Here is a 20,207-nt window from a genome sequence, read left to right on the forward strand (position 1 = left end):
GAATTTATATGTTTTAATTACTAAATGAAAAGAACAAAATTTGTTAATATATATATTTTTAAGTTTATATTATAATTATTGAGCTAAAATTCAACCAAAAATGGAAATGATCAAACAAATATATCTCTAGGTTTGCTTTTCGTAATAAATTAATTGGTAGGATTAACCAAAAAATAAATTACCGAAACTAACTAAATGAAAATAAAATTTAAAAGCAAACTCAATATCCTTTTTGACTTGAGCCTTTTCTCGCTCTCCAACAACTCGCCGACGCTTATGGCAATTGCGGCCGCCTCAACGCTGCCGTTTGCCGCCGTGAACCACCGCTCGCTTTCGTACCCCTCCCACCTTTCTTTGAACTTCTTACGCGTATCTTCGTCGATTCAGAAACCTAACATTCTGAACTCAAACATCCTTTCCTCTGTCCCAAACAAACCTAATTTCCGCATTTTCTCTGCGATGAGCGTTGAGGCTCCCGAGAAGGGCTCTTCTACGTCTTTTCTGGATCATAAAGAAAGTGGAATCCTTCATTTCGTCAAGTATCATGGACTGGGCAATGATTTCATATTGGTAAGTTATACAACATTTATGCTAAATGCGGACCATTTTTTTAATCCCATACTAATTAATGAGGTTCATTTGTTGCTGAAGTTCTTAATATATCTTAGGATCAATGACCGAATTTTCGGCAATGCTAGGCCTTCCCGTATTCGTCTTCCTCTTACATATTGACCATCTGTTGACTTGATAAACTACCTGGTGATATCACGATCTTTCATTGATTTTCATTGAAGATTTGCATAATTGATGGAAATTTTACCCTTACTTTATAAGATGAATTTTTTTTATCTTTATCAAATTTGTAATGCACAAGGATAGGCTCAAAACTCATCAATATGAGAGGCAGAGTCTTAGCCGCGCTACGTTGGTGATCTTTCTGTAATTTTTTTGTTGAAGGCTTCACTTTCTTGGGATCATCGTATTGTTGAGATAGCATTTTCATCTATCCCCTTTGATCGATCTTTCTTCATTTACACTGAATGTGGGGAAGATGAACCCTATCGGCTACCTTCAAACAGAGGTTCACAATTGGACTTCACCAAAAGATGAATGTAGAAAAGAATTTCTGTAGTGACTGACATAAAAAATGATCTGAGAGCTTTATTCTTTCTTTCATTTTGTATTATTAAATCGGAAAATCTTTTAATGATCTAAGCCATCAAGAGGATATTGTGTAGTTTGTATTAATATCTTTTTGAACTACACATAAAGCCGATAATTCATGCAGTTCTTGTGAGTTATTATATGCTTTATTGTTAGTTTTAATTTATTATTTTGTACATGTGCACTTTATACACATTGGATAATGGATGTAGTTCTAGGACTTGTTGGTAATGTTTCTAACTGTTAATGTCCGTGAGAGCTGATTCAATAGGTAGACAATCGGGACACAATGGAGCCCAAAATCACTTCTGAGCAAGCAGTGAAATTGTGTGACAGAAACTTTGGCGTCGGAGCTGATGGGGTGATATTTATAATGCCCGGTATCAATGGAACTGATTATACCATGAGGATCTTTAATTCTGACGGTAGTGAACCAGAGGTAGTCATTCTTTGATTTAAAACTAATTTATCTATTCCAGCTTCCTTTTGATTGTATACAGAATCATGATGGTATTACTTATTTCTCTAAGCATTGGATCGAATGACATTAAAAAAAGTGTTTTTGCTTAACACCTGCTTTAGAAACAATATAAGTGTTTCCATTCTAGGTGCATTTGAAGTGATATAATGGTAAAAGAAGATGATATATTCTATAAAATACGGGGCATCAAAACTCTCCAACTAAGAACGGAAGGCATATGGAGGACTTTATTGTTAGCTTAACACTCGAAGACAGAGGAATATAAAAAAAGAGTCCATTAGTTCAACTTTCCTGGTTAGCTCCTTTTCTTGAAGCAAGTATGATGGATATCTGATTCCATTGGTTCATTAAGGGAACTACGTGTTTAGCGATTCATTTTGTTTTATCTTTTCCTATAATTTGGCATAATTACCTTTGTTAAAGAAAATGCTTATTTGGCAACCTTTTGTATTATTGTCAGATGTGTGGTAATGGAGTTCGATGTTTTGCCAGATTTATAGCAGAGCTTGAAAATCTAAATGGGAAGCAGAGGTTTGAAAACCCTTTATTTTTTTGGTCAAAAGAAATTTACATTTTCCCATAAACTTCCTTTCCTTCTAATTTATTGCCTCAAATTATGCTGGCGTCATATGATTTCTGTGAATTTTAAGTTGACCTTGATCATTAGATTGCTGTTTTTTTTGGATCCATAAATTCCAAGCAGTATATTGAAATTTTTGTGGATCAATATATGTAGATAACCCATCTCTTCCTCCTCCTATTTAATCTAGAAGAATTGTAATCACCTGTTATATCTAACCTCTGCATACTTGTGATTTTAGTAGTTATCATAGGCCATACCCTTATTGTTTCTTTCCACTTTCTAACCAAAACCTTTTGCGCTTGGATTTGGAAGGAAAATGTAAATGAATTTATTGTTTGGTCTTGTAGCTTCACTGTGCATACTGGTGCTGGTTTAATTGTTCCTGAAATTCAAGAAGATGGAAAGGTACTTTTTGAATTTTATACCTCACATTCTGATATTTGAGTTTTGGTGGGTTGTAAATAGTATAGAAAAGTTAACTTTTTACTTGCAAAACCTTAAGGTTTAATTGATCAATGAATAGATTATTTTGGTATCGTTACTTTAACTAATTTATTCAGCATTTATTAAAAAAATTCAGGTCAGAGTTGATATGGGGGAGCCAATTCTGAATGCATCAGAGGTTCCTACCAAATTACCTCCGAATGAAAATCAGTCTGTTGTAAAAGAAAGATTGGATGTAGATGGGGTAAGCTGGAATGTTACTTGTGTCAGCATGGGAAATCCTCATTGTGTCACTTTCAGTACAGAAGCGATCAAGGTATTTTTTTTATTACCTTCACTTGTAATCTTCTCATATTGTCATGATGTATGGCTGTTCCATTTCTTGCTTCCTCTCCCTGATTACTTTTAATGGCACAGCATTTACGAGTCGATGAACTTAATTTAGCACAAATCGGCCCAAAATTTGAACATAACGAGATGTTCCCTGCCCGAACAAACACAGGTACAGTGCGTTGAGTCTGCCACTGCTAGCAGAGATTTATATCCTGTCGTATTTCCCTGTCATTAGCATATATACTTACTCAGTTTAACATACTATATCACGTGAATCCCTATTATGGTTGTGTTCGGCTGGCTGTTTTCTTCAATATTTGGAGAAACTAAAACAATCTGGTCTTATTTCCTTGTTGTCCATGATTCATATGTGTTTGTCACTACTTTGTAATACTTTGCCCTGTCCTATTACAGAATTTGTTCAAGTCTTCTCACCAAATCACCTTAAAATGCGAGTTTGGGAACGTGGAGCAGGTTCATATTTTCTTTGTACCTATATTTTAACATGTCATTATAGCGCTTATGTATATGCAGGCACAATTTCAATCTTTTCTACCACAAATTTAGGATCATTGACTTTCATAACAGTATTTCAACGGTTATTATTATTATTATTATTTTTTGCAGGTGCAACTCTGGCCTGTGGGACCGGAGCTTGTGCTGTAGTTGTTGCTGCGGTTCTCGAGGGTCGTGCTGGGAGAGTAAGTCTGAGACTCCAATTTCACACGCTCAAAAGTTTATTAATTTGGATTATCATGAAATAATTTTCGGCATTCAAACTTACACGTCAGAGATTTAGTTTCAGTTCCTTTAAGAATGAATACTCGGTGGCGACGAGTGTTTAGTGTTCTTGCCACTTGCAACATGTTTATTTCTCATGCTCCTCATTTTTGTTTTCAACTAAACAGAGTTGTCGGGTTGATTTTCTCGGAGGACCATTGGATATCGAGTGGCGAGAAGATGACAACCACGTCTACATGACCGGCCCAGCCGAAGTAGTCTTTTATGGATCAGCTCCCTTATAAGTTGCAATCCTTCATGTTTAACTGTAGGCTTTTGTCATCTGGCCCAACTCTTTAGATGATGAAGCGCGTATGTCTGGTTCTTCTTTCGGGTTATCCAGTGGCACCCTATATTGCTTGCAGAAGATGTGTTATGCATGGCTTTGTGGTTGTTATGTTCTGTTTTGTTGATGGGACGATAAAGAGAACAAAGGTTATGATTTTTTAGTTGGGAAAGCATTGCTTTAGTTTGTTTACTGTATTCATTAATATACCTTTCTGACAAATTTTACTGTAGAACGTCGAAGTGAATAGTCCTGATCCGTTCAATTAACATGTGATAAGTTTACCTTTGAATCTAGCAGCCTTCATCCCCTTCATTTTGCAATTACATTTTTTGTTTTACTTCAGTTACCAAATTGCCACATTCGAAGTTTTTCTTGCCACAATTCATTTTGAACCTCATATTTTTTCGCATGTGAATGCTATTTTCGTTTATTATATTCATCATCTCATCGGATATTCAATTTAATCATCATCTATATATTCATCTAAGAATTGGATATTCATACTCTACTTAGATATCATGTCAATTATTACCACATATAATTGTATTTTCTCAAATTTAAATCAGTTCGAGTAAGCTATACATATTTATTAAATTGTTGATAACAATAATTTAAAAAATATAAAAATTAACAAGTTAAACATTATAAAAAAATAACAAAATATTAAAACAATTTATTCTAACATTATTATTCAACAAAAATAACTTCAACTTTATATTGATAATTTTTTTCATTAAATTCAACTAATATCATTCAACAAAAATATTTAAGAATTAACATCATAGACGAAAATTATATATATATATATATATATATATTCATTTATTTAATCGATTAAAAAATCTCCACTATAAGTTCTTCTGTTCGGATCGGCTATCAAATTCACTGTAAGTTCGGAGAAAATTATCATCCTTGGTTTCATTCGTTTATGTTAGTCATCCTCTTGCGTTAAGCTAAAAAATACTTTCAATAATCCACACAGAAGAGCCCATTATTTTACATTATATTCCATAACACATTCTAAGCAGAAACGACAATCAAATATACACACGAAACCTGCCCAACAAATATACAAACACTCTCTGCTCCTCTCTGATCAGCTTCTACCCCGAACTTGAGCAGAAACCTCAACTTCGCAACCAAATCTTGCAGATGCGTCAATATTCTAAGTCACATGAAACGATCTAAATTCTATAATTATTCAATTAGATTTCTCTTCTGCGTCTGCATCTGCGTCTGCGCCTGTTTTCTTGATCCTCTTCATCTCGAACAACCCTTTAACAAATGCATCAACTATCTTTTTCTGTGATTCCAGTATCATTTCATTCCTCTTCATCTCCATTTCCCTTCTAATACCCTCCAATTCCCTGGCCATCTCCATCTTTGCCCTTTCCATTTTCATGTACCCTTCCCCCAAAAAATTGATAGATTCTACCATCTCCTCCACCGCATCTCTTCCCCGCTTTAACCCACTGGTGGCCGCAGCTCTGTAACTTGAAGCAACAAAGCTATTGCCCCAATATTCTTCATTTGAATTTTTCTCAATTTTTTTGCCTCTTAATCCTGGTGGAAGCATTTCTTGATGGAACCCGTTGCCGAAATCTACGTTTTTGGGGAAATTTTTGGGGATTCCATTCATTAGCTTTCTTGATCGGGAATTTACTGGATTTTCATCCGGAGGCATGTCCTCTTCTTCCAGGTATGAAGGATAACAATTCGAAATCTTGGTGTCTGGATTGAACTTATTCGGCTTGACACCACTGTAAAATCCAATATCAGAACTCGAATCGGTAGAATTCTTGGATTTAAGCTTCAGCTTCAAGGAATTCTGATCGGGATAAGGATTAGGGTCAGGTCCATCACCGGAATTCCCCGATTTCTGAGCCTCCGCCGGAGGGGTGGTTCCGTTCTCCATAGCTTCCATGTAATCGAAGAAAAACCAAGAAGAGAAGAAGCGTCCGGCGGGATAAGGGTAGGATACAGAGCGTTGTTTCTCTGCACGGTAACGCTGGCGGAGCTTCTCCATCTTGTGGCGGCACTGCGCCGAGGTCTTTGCCGTCGTGGCATCCGGGCAGCGGTTGGCCACGGTTTCCGCCACTGCATCCCAGTCTGCCGTGCGGAGGTACCCCCGGCGGAGGGCGTACCATCTCTCGCGGTAGGCATCGATCAAAACCAAGGTTTCGTCTTGGGTCCAGCACGGAGGTGGGAATCTCCGGGGAGCCTTCGCGGCCGTGTCAGCTACCGTAGCCGTTACTTCCCCACCTTCGACTGCGGTTGAGGCGGATGCCATGGTGTAAGGATATGATAGATCGAGATTGGTATTTCCTTGTGGTAGTGGGCTGCGATTCACGGCGGAGGTGCAAGTTAACAAGGATAAGGAACGCTGCAATCCACGGCGAAAAGATCGAGTCTTTCTCGTGTGGGAGAAGATCAGGCCGGGAAGGTGCACATGATAAGAATAAATGAATGTGATAACAAAAAAAAAAGGAAGAGGATGTGGGTGGGGGGACTAGTGGTAGTGGGTGGGGATGGGCGCAATAGTCATGCGGAGCACAAATAGTAGCTAGGTGGGTGGTGGTGGTGGGGGGGTTGGAATGATGAGGTAGAAAGAATGAGGTGGAGTATGGGTGATGATGCTAGCGTGCGCCACCCCCCGCTACCACCACCACCGTGCGCCATCCTAATCCTGCCCCTTTTTTCCACACCTGACTCAAGTGTTTTTATAACCGGACCGTTAATCGAACCAGTCAAGCTTTAAAAAATGGTTCAACCGGTTCAACCGAACGGTCGAACCGGATAAATAAAATAGTAAAATATTGATTATTTATGTTTTTATTGTTTTTACTTAATTTTTAAGATGAAAATCACAACAAATATCCAAATAAACATCACTTTTCAAATTCAAAAATCCAAATTACACCTAACATGTAACCAAATAGTGATGACCAAGTTTAAGTGCCCAAGAAAACATCAAGTTTAATTATACAAAAAAGTAGCAAACATCAAGTTTCTTATACAAAAAAGTATCAAACATCCAGTTTCAACTTTCAAGCTGCATCCTTTGATGCCCACACCGCATCCAATTCTTGAAGTGTTCTTTCGTAGTCATTATCATCTTCATCCCCACCATCCAAAAGTTCTTCCAAGTCCAAAGAATGTGTTTTTTGCATTTCACCAACACCTTTATCTAAATATTTTTTAAAAAATTAAAATAATACATGTTTAGCAAACAGAAACCAAAAATTTGTTAAAAAATTTTTCAGGTTTTTCCGGTTTAACCGGGTTTTAACCGGTTTTTCCGGTTTTCGGTTTTTCCAGTTTAACCGGGTTTTAACCGGTTTTTTCCGGTTAAATCTGTTTTCCGGGTTTTTACTTATATCCGGACCGGTCTGGAGGCCGGTTCGCGGTTGAACCGGTCCGACCGGCCGGTCCGGTCCGGTTTGGAGAACATTGCCTGACTCCACGCCCACCTACCATAATTCACCATTTATGTCTCATTAATCCACGCTGGTCGCCCATGCTTTTGCAATTTTTTTTGAAAATAAATATTCAAAAATATCACCTAATTATTGTTTTAATCAAAATATTTGCATTACTAAAAAGTTTATGATAAATAAAGATTGAAAATTTTAGCATAAAGAATTGGAGCATCATTTAAACCTGATTTTGTGTTATTTATAGGACCTATATCTTGAATTTATTTTAAAAAATAAAAATGGACACCAAGAATCAGGTGGAACAAATATTTAGTTGAATCAGTTATGAGTTAATTATCTTGGTCAATATTTTTTTATTTGGAAGATTTTTTATAAAAGTTATTTTGCTACCTAAGAAATCTTTTCTTTGGTGAATTGTGCTTGGAAATTTAGATTATTGTTTTGATTTCGGTGTTTTTTTGAAGATTTGGTTCTCTTCTCATGGTCGTTTTTGGCAGTGCTGAATCAGAATCTTATTAGTTACCCGCAGATGTTGCTGTTAGTCTAATTTGTTTAGTATTTGTTGATCCTGGGATGACGTTCAAAATTACATAAATGGTTTGTCTGCTACGTATATGGATTTAACTCCGATTCGATTTCTAGAATTGCTGCCATTATGAATTCAACTCGCTCATTTAGACCCTTTTACATTACTGGGATTCAAACAGATGCAGCAGAAAACGTGAAAAATCCATGTTCGGGGGGATTTAGTGTTGTTAACGTGTTCGTCTGGTGGAATGGCTGCCTCTTCGGTTAGATTGGTGGTGACAACTTCCAAATTTGAACTCCCATCGCCATGTTCATTCAAATTTTTACTTTGCTTGATTGGTAAGGATTCCTGTTCCACGACGAAATGGGGCTCGTAGTCTTTCTTTTTCCCCCACACGACTAAATAAAGGCCGATTACAATGATGACTGCACCAGCGACTCTGCATAAAGAACGTACATGTGTTTAGCAGAGTTTTAAGGGACTCAAAATTGGAGAGTTGTGTCTTGTCATGTGTTTTAGGGGGATATAACGCACTGTGATATTTTATGAAATAATATGGTATTTAGTATTGATTTGTTTTAGTATGTACTTTTTTCTCACCAACAACGAAATATAAAAGTTGAGGCTTTACCTTCCCAAATACATTTGCTCGGACAGGATGACAGAGCTGAGGCCAGCAACAATAACCATGCTCAAAGGGCTGAATGCGGTCACGAAAACCGGACCTCTCTCTTTCATTACCACTCCCTGGACGTAATAAGCAATACCGGAACAGCATATGCCCTGCAAAACTCGATTGTAAATGACTCTAGACTATATTGTTTTCTTCATTTCCAAATGCAATGATTCAATAGAATTCTTGCACTAAAACTCTACCGAATCTGATATCGTAAATGACTTCGAAAACCTTTTCAAAACACATTTTAATATCCAATAGGACAAGTGCGAAATGTTATTCCATCATATTACTTACACTGTATACAGCTGCAAGAAACTTAGTATCCCATGCTATGGACCAAGCTGCTGACTTATCTTTCTCCATAATAAGTGCTAAAGCGGCGCCCTCCACTGTTCCCAAAAGGCATATCCAAGCAGTGAGAGAGAGTTCAGCAGGGTAGGTTTTCAAGACAATTGCCTAGAATTAAGTACGTGGGAAAATTTACGGTTCGATTATAAGTCAGATCATTAATTTTCCTTATTAATTAGCATGTATATAGTTTTAGTTACCTGCAATATCATGAAGCAAGCCCAACTAAAACATCCAGTCGTGATCATGATGGCACCCTTGATTGAATGCTGAAGATTTATTTGACTTTGTTGATGTGCATGTCCGCTTCCTTCTTTCGTCCATGGCAGACCAATATGCGGGCCTCCTACCAAGGTCATGATCATGGCTCCCGCAACGGTAGCTAAAGTTCCTATTATCTTTGCTTGGCTGCGGATGCTCATTAATCTTATCTTCTCAAGCCTGTGCATGTGCATTTGATGAATTTTCACTAAATTATGTGTTTAAATATCAAGAATTTTTTGTCTTTTTTATACTAGTACTTTTACAAAACATGCTACAACACTTGAACGACAAAATTCACCTGAATAAGTATGCCATGAAGAAAGTAATGGCAGGTAGAACATTTGCCATAGCAGCCGCAAAAGTTGCTGTCGTGTATTTCATTCCCATGAAGTAAAGATTTTGATCTATGACTGGCCTGTTATGTATTGAATCTCGAATTTAGTTATGATGGCTATGGCAGATGACACTAGCTAGAAGAAAAACAAATTAAGTTTAAATCCAATGGAGCTTACTCCAGAAGACTGAGAAGCATGATCTTGGCAAATATCGAGGTAGTCATTTTTGGCCTTATTTTCCTGTGGGACAACACATACTGTTCTCTTTAAATTTGCTAGAATCAATGAAAGATCATGACAATGCAAACTTAAAACTTAAAAGTAAGTCTTGGGTCGATTAAGAATATTTTGAGAGAAGAAACTTAAATCACATGAGGAATTTGAAATTTTTTCATGAGTGAATAATTGTCTATACTCAGCCAATACACTTACACATATTCACATAAAGAAATCGAAAGCGTGAGATGTATAAAGTGAAAGAGATTAACTTGTCTAGAGCAAGTGCGAAAGGGGAAATGACAATGGTGGCAACCACATGCCGATAAACCACGAACACATAATTGCTCATTCCTTCGTTCAATGCAGCTTTGGAGATGATGTCCATGCCCGCCAACCCAGCTTGCAGGAAAATTACACCTAGGAATGGTTTTGCCTTCTGGAACAAAAGGCGGGTTTTCCCATCTGGTACTTGAAATTTCATTGTGAAGCTTAACTTCTGCTTGCTTTCTTGCTGTGACGTCCCAAACTGACACCTATTTGTGCACATTAGAAAGATGAAACAAATAACAACTGAAATATGGGGATAGTAACAAAAAACGGAACATGGAAATCAAATGAAGCCCTCACGCAAAAACGAAGAAAAACATAGGTAGACACACGGCTTTTTTATGTTGCCAATATCTCATCCTTTGTAAAGCACTGAATCATTATCCAGCCATCACTTTAATGTTCTGCATTACTAAGCTTTCCTAATTTGTATGTATTTGTTGAAAATCATTATAAAACAACATAAGAAATGAGAGCAAGAATATATATTACAAGTTTACCTTAAACTTATAATGCTGTCAATCTGTCACACAGTCCTTTATTATCTTATTCATTCTGCAATGATTTTGTTCAAAACTTAGTGTGTGTAAATATAATGTTTGAAAAATTCAGAAGGAGCATTCAGCTTATATATGTGCAGTTGAGTTGACAAGCGGTGACTGAAAGCAGCCACTTGGCTCCTCAACACCCCAGATGGTTAAGTCTTTTTGCATGCTGAATAATTTTATAGTATGATATAAATCGTTAAATCATATCACAAAAAACTTACTTAAAATCAAATTTAATGATAAATTANATTTCATACGAAATGTATTTTAGCCATTATAGTATGAATTTTTGACTCAATTGTTGTCATTTGATATAACATAATTGCATGACGTGACTTTAAGTAATGAATTATGATTATTATTGCAATTTATTTATTTATTTTTTAATGTGCTACACTTAAACAAGTTTTAAAGTAATCCTCAAGCCAAAAAAGAAAAAGACACCTCTACTTGGAATCAACAATTTTGATAAAAATAGTCGTGCATTGTATTTTTAAAGATCGAATTTACAATTTTTACTAGATTAAAATTTTAGTTATCTTTTAATAATTGGAAGAGTGTGGCTACCCTAGGTTGTCTCCATTAATATATCAGCCATAGGAGAGTTAAGATTGTTGTGCATTAATAATAATTGTAAATTTTAATAGAGAGAAGCTCCTTTACTGTGTTCTCTCTCTTATTTTAGCATTAAATAAAGTGAACTCTGAAATAAATGTTTCTTCTCTCCTCGAACTTTTGACCTAGTTTGACCCTATTAATTAAACATTTTCATTAGGATTTAATTATTTTACAAATTCTTATTTTAATTTTTACATATAATATCCATATAACTCAACTGTTATATATTTCATGTTAGTACATAAGCGACGCGTGTGCCTTAGAAGTTAGTCGTTAATAATAGATAGTCGAGGCCTAAGTCAAAGACCCCTAGGGCCCTCGAATCCCATTGTTTTGATACTGCCTTTAAACTTTAATCGGATGTGCTTTCTGCATAAGCATTGCACCAATTAAACATTCTAATATATTGCAATTTGAAGAGTAGGACTTTTGTGAGACGGTCTCACGAATCTTTATCTGTGAGACGGATCAGCCCTACTGATATTCACAATAAAAAATAATACTCTTAGCATAAAAAGTAATACTTTTTCATTGATAACCCAATTAAGAGATCTGTCTCACAAAATACGATCCGTGAGACCGTCTCACACAAGTTTTTGCTCAATTTGAAAGCTTGGATCATCTGGAATCTGACTCTTCTTCCCATTAAAATGATCCTGGAATCTTATTATTGCACTCTCATTGAGTCCATGTTAGTTGAAGTTTTATCCATACTATATATTAATTAATATCATATAAAAAAAGACCTTAAAATTAATTTATTAATCAGTTGTTAAATTATTTATATAACTTTTCGAAATGGTTATACTCGGAAATTTATGTCATCTGTTTTTACTATATTAGTTCTGTATATTTCTACTTTCGTTAACTTCAGAACTTTTAATGTGTTATGTCAGTGTCGTATCGAAAAAATACCAAAATTATTATTAAAAAAAATATTAAAACTGAAATTTGACAACATTAAAGACCAAAATCGAGAGAATTGACAAATATCATTTATCGAAACCAATTTCATCTCACATTTGGAGAAAAAATTGCCGGATATTTTCGCCTAATCAAGATGTTACTCAACAATCTTTTTTAAAAGAAAGGAATTGTTTCAGCAATTTCGCTAAATCTTTTCCACTGAGAGCTACATAAATAAAACAAGAATATCTATTTTCATTTTCAGTGTCTCCTTACTTGTACCGTGCCGTCATGAAATACGATGTCGCATCATAGGGAAACTTTTTCGGCAATTATTAAAATTTTGGACGACAAATTTTTTTTTTTATAATGGAAATCCAAGTGAAATCGTGCGTAGACATTCCAATTTATCAGGTATCTCTATCTGCATTATCAAAATAATATATAATTAAAAGGACACAAAAATCATGCCAACATCGAAAATGATTTAAAAAAAGATTTGATAAAACAAAAAAATCTTTTTCTCTTGATTATTTTGTGACTGCCAGTATTCTAAAATTTGCACTTTTTTTTTCTCGATTCAAGGGTTATTTGGGAAATTTTGAACAAAGATTTTGGGAAAATAATTGATAGAAATAAATTAATTGTTTGATTTACTTTGTTCGAATAAAAAAAAAAGACAAAAACTTGTGTAAGACGGTCTCACGGGTCGTATTTGTGATACGAATATCTTATTTGGGTCATCCATGAAAAAATATTACTTTTTATGTTAAGAGTATTATTTTTTATTGTGAATATGGGTAGGATTAACCCACATATTAAGATCCGTGAGACGGTCCACTCATAAAAAAAATCATATCAAGTATCAATCAACCGAGTATAATAATACCAACCTTCGAATAATCATGTCTTTTGAGTTAATTGCACCAATCACCAATATGAAAAGTTTTAAAGATATAAAATCTATATAAAAAAATATTAATAAGCTAATATATCTTTCATTTTTTTAAAAAATAAAACATATTCCATCTATACGTTATAAAAATTTATACGCATTTAGCTCATCCGTAATTGGTCACTGAGCCCATGAGAAAAGGATTTATAGTTCATTTTACATCGATTATACTCACGTGATTTAAAATGTTCTTGGTCGTTGGGTGACATGAAATATGCATTTTCAACTTTTTAGGGATTGATTCTAACATCGAATAATTCAAGAGCACAGCTGACCTAGTTAGGCGTGACATGGGCAACCTAATATTCTAAATGGATAATAATAATAATAACTATATTTTTGTTGTGAAAAAATAAAAATTTACGGTAAAAAATAAAAATCTCAAACTCTTAAAATTATCACACTACACACTTTATAATATTTTTCTCTCAACTCAATTGTGATTTTCTTCACAAATGAGAGATCTATTTATACAAAATTTTTACAAATAATCCAAAAATAAAATCATCATTACCTACATCATCACACACTAATTTTCAATATTTACAACTCTTATTTTCAACATTCAAATATTCAACATACACATTTTAAATATTAATTTTCAACACTCTCCCTTGTGATGATAATCATGATACAATGATGTCTTCATTACGTGTTTTTGTACTGTCTCGTTAAAAATCTTACTAGGAAAAAACCCATTGGGATAAAAACTATAGTAAGGGAAAAAGAGTGCAGTCACGTAAACTCCCCCTCATGTTGACACGAACAATTCTTCACAGATTTCGTAGATTGCGCATCCTAATATTATATATATGTTTTCTGAATATTGTCGTAGGAAATGCCTTTGTGAATAGATCTGATGAGTTTTCACTTGATTGAATGTGACGAACATCAATACATTTATTCTTCTCAAGCTCCTTGGTGAATGCGAAGAACTTAGGAGGAATATATTTAGTTCTGTCGCTTTTTATGTATCATTCTTTCATTTGAGCAACACATGCAGCATTATCTTCATATAGTATCACAGGCTTCTCGTCGAATGATAATCCGCATGAGATTTGGATATGTTGGGTCATTGATTTTAACCACACACATTCACGGCTTGCTTCATGTAGTCCAATAATATCGGCATGATTTGATGAAGTTGTTACGAGCGTTTGTTTCTGTGAACGCCAAGAAATTGCAGTGCCTACACGAGTAAATACATATCCAATTTGGGAACGTGCCTTGTGTGGATCAGATAAGTATCTAGCATCGGCATAACCAATTATACTTGGATTAGCATCTTTTGAATACAAAAGTCCCAAGTCTGTCGTTCCTCGTAGATAACGGAATATATGTTTAATTCCGTTCCAATGTCTCTTTGTTGGATATGTGCTAAATCTTGCCAATAAATTTACGGCAAAAGATATATCAGGCCTTGTACAATTTGTAAGATACATAAGGGCACCGATAGCACTTAGATATGGTACTTCTGGACCAAGAATATCTTCATCATCTTCACATGGACGGAATGGATCCTTTTATATGTTTAATGATCTAACAACCATTGGAGTACTTAAAGGATTTGATTTGTCCATATTAAAACGTTTAAGGATCTTTTCTGTATAATTTGTCTGGTGAACAAATATTCCACATTCTTTTTGTTCAATTTGTAAACCCAGACAATACTTGGTTTTTCCAAGATCCTTCATTTCAAATTCTTCTTTCAAGTATGACACAACTTCTTGAATTTCCTTATTTGTTCCAATGATGTTTAAATCATCAACATATACAGCAATAATTACGCATCCGGATGTTGTTTTCTTAATGAAAACACAAGGGCATATTGAATTATTTACATATCCCTTTTTCATCAAGTGATCACTTAGCCTATTATACCACATTCTGCCGGATTGCTTCAACCCATATAATGATCTTAGTAATTTCACAGAATAACATTCTCTGGGTTTTGAACTTTGTGCTTCAGGCATCTTAAATCCTTCAGGGATTTTCATATATATATTACTATCAAGTGATCCATATAAGTAGGCTGTAACAACATCCATAAGACGCATTTCTAAATTTTCAGATACTGCCAAGCTAATCAAATACCGAAACGTAATTGCATCCATCACAGGAGAATACGTTTCTTCATAATCAATTCCAGGCCTTTGAGAAAAACCTTGTGCAACAAGTCGAGCTTTATATCTTACTATTTCATTTTTCTCATTTCGCTTTCGAATAAAAACCCATTTGTATCCAACAGGTTTTACACCTTCAGGTGTAAGGACTATAGGTCCAAAAACATTACGTTTATTTAGCGAATCCAATTCAACCTGGATGGCATCTTTCCATTTTATCCAATCCTGCCGATTTTTACATTCACCAAAAGATTTTGGTTCATGATCTTCATTATCATTTATGATGTCGATTGCCACATTATAAGAAAATATATCATCAATTTCTTCTATATCTTTTCGGTTCCATATTTTTCCAGTATTAATATAATTGATAGAGATTTCATGATTCTCGTCAGTTTGTGGTTCTGACAAAACATTTTCATCATCATGTGTTTCTTCAGGAACATCATTCTCTATTTTGTGATCATTATGTGTTTCTTCAGGAACATCATTCTCTATTTTGTGATCATTGTGTTTCTCTATGAATTTTCTTTTTCGAGGATTTTTATCCTTGGAACCAACTGGCCTTCCACGCTTCAGGCGTTTAATGACATCATGACTATCTTCAATTTGTTTCTTCGGAATTTCAATTCGAGCAGGGGCATTTGCAGCATGTATATATGATTTAGTTACCCCTTTTGTGTCTGCAAATGCATCTGGTATTTGATTTGCTATTCTTTGCAAGTGCACAATTTGCTGTACATCTTTTTCACATTGTTTTGTTCTTGGATCCAGATGTAACAATGATGATACATACCATGTAATTTCTTTTTCGGTATGTTTCTGTTCTCCCCCTAACATTGGGAAGATTTCCTCATTAAAATGACAATCAGCAAAACGTGCTGTGAACACGTCGCCTGTCTGTGGTTCAAGATATCGAATGATCGATGGACTATCATAACCAATATAAATTCCAATCTTTCTTTGAGGTCCCATTTTCTTTCGTTGAGGTGGTGCAATAGGCACATACACCATACATCCAAAAATTCTCAGATGAGAAATGTCTGGTTCTTTACCAAATGCAAGCTGCAATGGGGAGTATTTATGATATGCACTTGGTCTGATGCGAATTAATGAAGCAGCATGTAAAATTGCATGTCCCCATATAGAAATAGGGAGCTTTGTTTTCATAATCATTGGTCTAGCAATCATTTGCAGACGTTTAATCAATGATTCAGCCAATCCATTTTGAGTATGTACATGAGCAACAGGATGCTCAACAATGATTCCCATAGACATACAATAATCATTGAAAGTCTGGGAAGTAAATTCACCAGCATTATCAAGTCTAATTTTCTTGATTGTATAATCGGGAAATTGATTCCTCAATTTTATTATTTGAGCAAGTAATCTTGCAAATGCAACATTTCGAGTTGACAATAAACATACATGTGACCATCTGCTGGAGGCATCAATCAATACCATAAAGTATCTGAATGGTCCACATGGTGGATGGATTGGTCCACAAATATCACCCTGAATACGTTCAAGAAACATTGGTGATTCAGTTTGGATTTTGGCTGGTGATGGTCTTATAATAAGTTTTCCAAGAGAACATGCTTTACATTGAAACTTATTATTCTGAAAGATCTTCTGGTCTTTCAATGGATGACCATGTGTATTTTCTATAATTCTTCGCATCATTGTTGAACCAGGATGTCCTAATCGATCATGCCAATTGGTTAATATTGAAGAATTATCAACTATCATGTTTGATTCAATGAGACTTATATGTGTATAATGCAATCCAGTAGGGAGCATTGGTAGTTTTTCAATCACATATTTCTTTCCTGATTTATATGTGGTAAGACACATATATTTCTCATTCCCTTCATTCATTGTTTGGGTATCATACCCATGGGAATATATATCATTAAAACTCAACAAATTTCTTTTCGATTGTGGTGAATACAAAGCATCATTGATCAAAAATTTTGTACCATTAGGTAACAAAAATTGTGATTTACCACATCCTTTAATCAAGTCTACAGGACCTGATATTGTATTCACCATTGTTTTTGTTGGTTTTAGTTCCAAGAAATATCTTTTATTTCGGAGGATAGTGTGCGTTGTACCACTATCAGGTATGCAAACTTCAGCTTAATTGGTTCATAGCATTTTCCATATTTGAACTTCAAAAAAATATGCAATGAAATAAAATTACTGACAATAAAATACAATACAATAAAACACACAATAAAACATTATCATACAAGTACATGAAAAAATAAAATATTTTACATATTTATTCCACCAGCAAATTGATTATTATCTGAGAAATCAATCAAAAAATCTCCAGCATCAAAATGAGTTGAGTCACTCAAAGGTTCACTATGTTCAGCGAAGTTGGTCTCCTTTTCTTTCCCCTCTATTGATTCTTTATAAAGTTTACAAAGGTGCTCAGGGGCTCGACAAATACGGGATCAATGTCCTGGAGTACCACATCTGAAACAAGAACTTTCAAATCTTTTTGAGTGATTCTCATTAACACTCATATTCTCTTGATGCCTTTTCGGTGGGTGGTTTGGGACGCTCTTTTGAAATGAGTTATAGAAATAACTATCTCGATTATTTTCAAAACCACGGCCGCGTCCACGACCACGACCACTTCCACGTCCACATCAACGTCCACGACCACGACCACGACCTCGATTTTGTCCTCGACCAAAATCTTCTCTATAACTTTGATTTTGGTTTCCAGGTTTAAATTCATTTTTGCTTACGACATTTTCTTCAGGAAATGCCGTTGAACCAGTGGATCGTGCCTGATGATTTCTCATTAAAAGCTCATTATTCTTTTCCACCACAAGGAGACAGGCGATTAGTTCAGAATATCTCGAAAATCCACGCACTGTATATTGTTGTTGTAGAGTTATATTCGATGCGTGAAAAGTGGAAAATGTTTTTTCAAGCATTTCCAATTCAGTAATCTCATGCCCACAACATTTCAGTTGCGAGATTATTCGATACATCGCCGAGTTGTAATCACTGACTTTCTTAAAATCTTGGACTCTCAACGTATTCCATTCATCCCGGGCGGTCGGAAGTATAACTTCCCTTATATGTTCGAATCTTTCTTTTAATCCCTTCCACAAAGTCATGGGATCTTTTTCAATCAGATATTCACATTTTAATCTCTCGTTGAGATGTCAACGCAAAAATATCATGGCTCTTGCCTTTTCTTGTGATGTGCATATGCCATTTTCTTTTATGTTCTCATTTAGACCTAATGACTCAAGATGCATTTCTACATCGAGAGTCCATGGCATATAATTTTTTCCCGTAATATCAAGAGCAATGAATTCGAGCTTTGTCAAGTTTGACATGGTGGTACTAAAAAAATTACGATGCATTTTATTAGTTAATGAATGTTGCAATACAAAGTAATGGATAAACAACAAACACAAGCATTCGTAAAAATAAAGAAAACACACTAGGAGGATATTCTCCGATAAGTACAAGATTCGTGAGTATGATAACCAAAATAATTAAAAATAACTTTGTGAAAGCCATCTTCTTTTTTCTTCGAAAATTTGATGAAAAATAATTTTAGAGAAGAAGAGAAAGTTGGAGTGATTGAATGTGTTTGTGAGATCATATTTATAGGGCAAAAACTAGCCGTTTTGTTACCGTTTATGACCGTTGGTGTACAAGAAAATAAATGTATGTATTTGTATAATTTTATGATAATAATATGGTGTATATAATATTAGTAATGTTTTAAATAATTATGTATATCATATCACAATATTATAATGAGGTGTCATAAGATATTTTGTTTAAAAATCTTATAGACTTTTATACTTGTCGTATCCCTTACCGGGAGTGTGGGATGTCGTCTTAACATCCTCCCAGGATTTATAACAAGTTTTTGAAAAATTTATTTTATTATAACATTATATTATATATTAAGTATATGCACAATAAATAAATAAACAGTAAAATAAATATTATTACTTTTGTTACTTTTTTCTTCTGTTTGGAGCTTGGAAAAGTATGGAGGACTTTTAGAGCTTCGTGCTGATAACGTGTTGTGAAAAAGTAAAAATTTAAGATAAAAAATAAAAATCTCAAACTCTCAAAATTATCACACTACACACTTTATAATATTTTTCTCTCAACTCAATTGTGATTTTCTTCACAAATGAGAGATCTATTTATAGAAAATCTTTACAAATAATCCAAAAATAAAATCATCATTACCTACATCATCACACACTAATTTTCAATATTTACAACTCTTATTTTCAACATTCAAATATTCAACATTCAAATATTCAACATACACATTTTAAATATTAATTTTCAACAATTTTATGAGTTATATTTTAATTTTATATATCTCCACCATATTATAATTTACAAACCTTAACAGCTTTATAATAACCAATTTTCGTATGAACTGTCACAACATTTTCTTCTTTCAATCTTGCCCTAATCTCATATTTGATATTTACATTTCATTCCATTTACTTATTAATAATTTCAGAATTTACAATATTTTTACCACTTTTTTTCTCAAGTATCTCTGTCATTCTAGATACAATAAATTTTAACTAAATTAAGTATTTAAAATTCTTTAATTTGTAAATAATTAAAACTAAATTGATTATTTAAAAAAATAAAAAAATAAAGTACGCATATTCATATATCACATTTATTTTAAAGGTTTACCGAGTATGAGTTAGTGACTCCTTGACCCAGACGAGAAGGTAAATTGAGAGATGTGCACGACTAAACATAAATCCGAGGAAGAGGACAAGAAAACACCGACCCTTGGATCATATCCCCACAATATTTCAGCGA

The 20,207-nt window shown here is 34.4% G+C and overlaps 3 protein-coding genes across 4 annotated transcripts; 1 reads left to right on the forward strand and 2 right to left on the reverse strand.

Moving 5' to 3' along the window:
- Positions 1 to 220: 220 nt before the first annotated feature.
- Positions 221 to 4,263, forward strand: LOC140965818 (diaminopimelate epimerase, chloroplastic-like). The gene is made up of 9 exons (XM_073426018.1): positions 221 to 570; positions 1,436 to 1,603; positions 2,106 to 2,176; positions 2,576 to 2,633; positions 2,809 to 2,988; positions 3,090 to 3,174; positions 3,420 to 3,479; positions 3,633 to 3,706; positions 3,914 to 4,263. The coding sequence occupies exons 1-9, from the start codon at positions 277 to 279 to the stop codon at positions 4,028 to 4,030; spliced, it is 1,107 nt and encodes a 368-aa protein (XP_073282119.1). The 5' UTR covers positions 221 to 276; the 3' UTR covers positions 4,031 to 4,263.
- Positions 4,264 to 5,035: 772 nt separating this feature from the next.
- LOC140965793 (uncharacterized) lies at positions 5,036 to 7,714 on the reverse strand. Its single transcript, XM_073425977.1, has 2 exons — positions 7,529 to 7,714; positions 5,036 to 6,779 (listed from the first exon to the last, which is right to left on the reverse strand). The coding sequence occupies exon 2, from the start codon at positions 6,362 to 6,364 to the stop codon at positions 5,276 to 5,278; it is 1,089 nt and encodes a 362-aa protein (XP_073282078.1). The 5' UTR covers positions 6,365 to 6,779; positions 7,529 to 7,714; the 3' UTR covers positions 5,036 to 5,275.
- Positions 7,715 to 8,126: 412 nt separating this feature from the next.
- Positions 8,127 to 10,730, reverse strand: LOC140965792 (WAT1-related protein At2g37460-like). 2 transcript variants are annotated; one of them, XM_073425976.1, is made up of 9 exons: positions 10,713 to 10,730; positions 10,513 to 10,616; positions 10,155 to 10,418; positions 9,844 to 9,906; positions 9,630 to 9,746; positions 9,268 to 9,508; positions 9,014 to 9,175; positions 8,672 to 8,823; positions 8,127 to 8,479 (listed from the first exon to the last, which is right to left on the reverse strand). In XM_073425976.1, exons 2-9 carry the CDS (start codon positions 10,569 to 10,571, stop codon positions 8,182 to 8,184), a joined length of 1,356 nt encoding a protein of 451 aa, XP_073282077.1. In that variant the 5' UTR covers positions 10,572 to 10,616; positions 10,713 to 10,730; the 3' UTR covers positions 8,127 to 8,181. The 2 variants fall into 2 exon arrangements, with proteins under 2 accessions (XP_073282077.1, XP_073282076.1); XM_073425975.1 differs by lacking the exon at positions 10,713 to 10,730 and having other exon boundaries at positions 10,513 to 10,672.
- Between the last annotated feature and the right edge of the window lie 9,477 nt (positions 10,731 to 20,207).

The sequence above is a fragment of the Primulina huaijiensis genome, unplaced genomic scaffold (genome assembly GCF_012295235.1).
Source record: "Primulina huaijiensis isolate GDHJ02 unplaced genomic scaffold, ASM1229523v2 scaffold14403, whole genome shotgun sequence".
Taxonomy (NCBI): domain Eukaryota; kingdom Viridiplantae; phylum Streptophyta; class Magnoliopsida; order Lamiales; family Gesneriaceae; genus Primulina; species Primulina huaijiensis.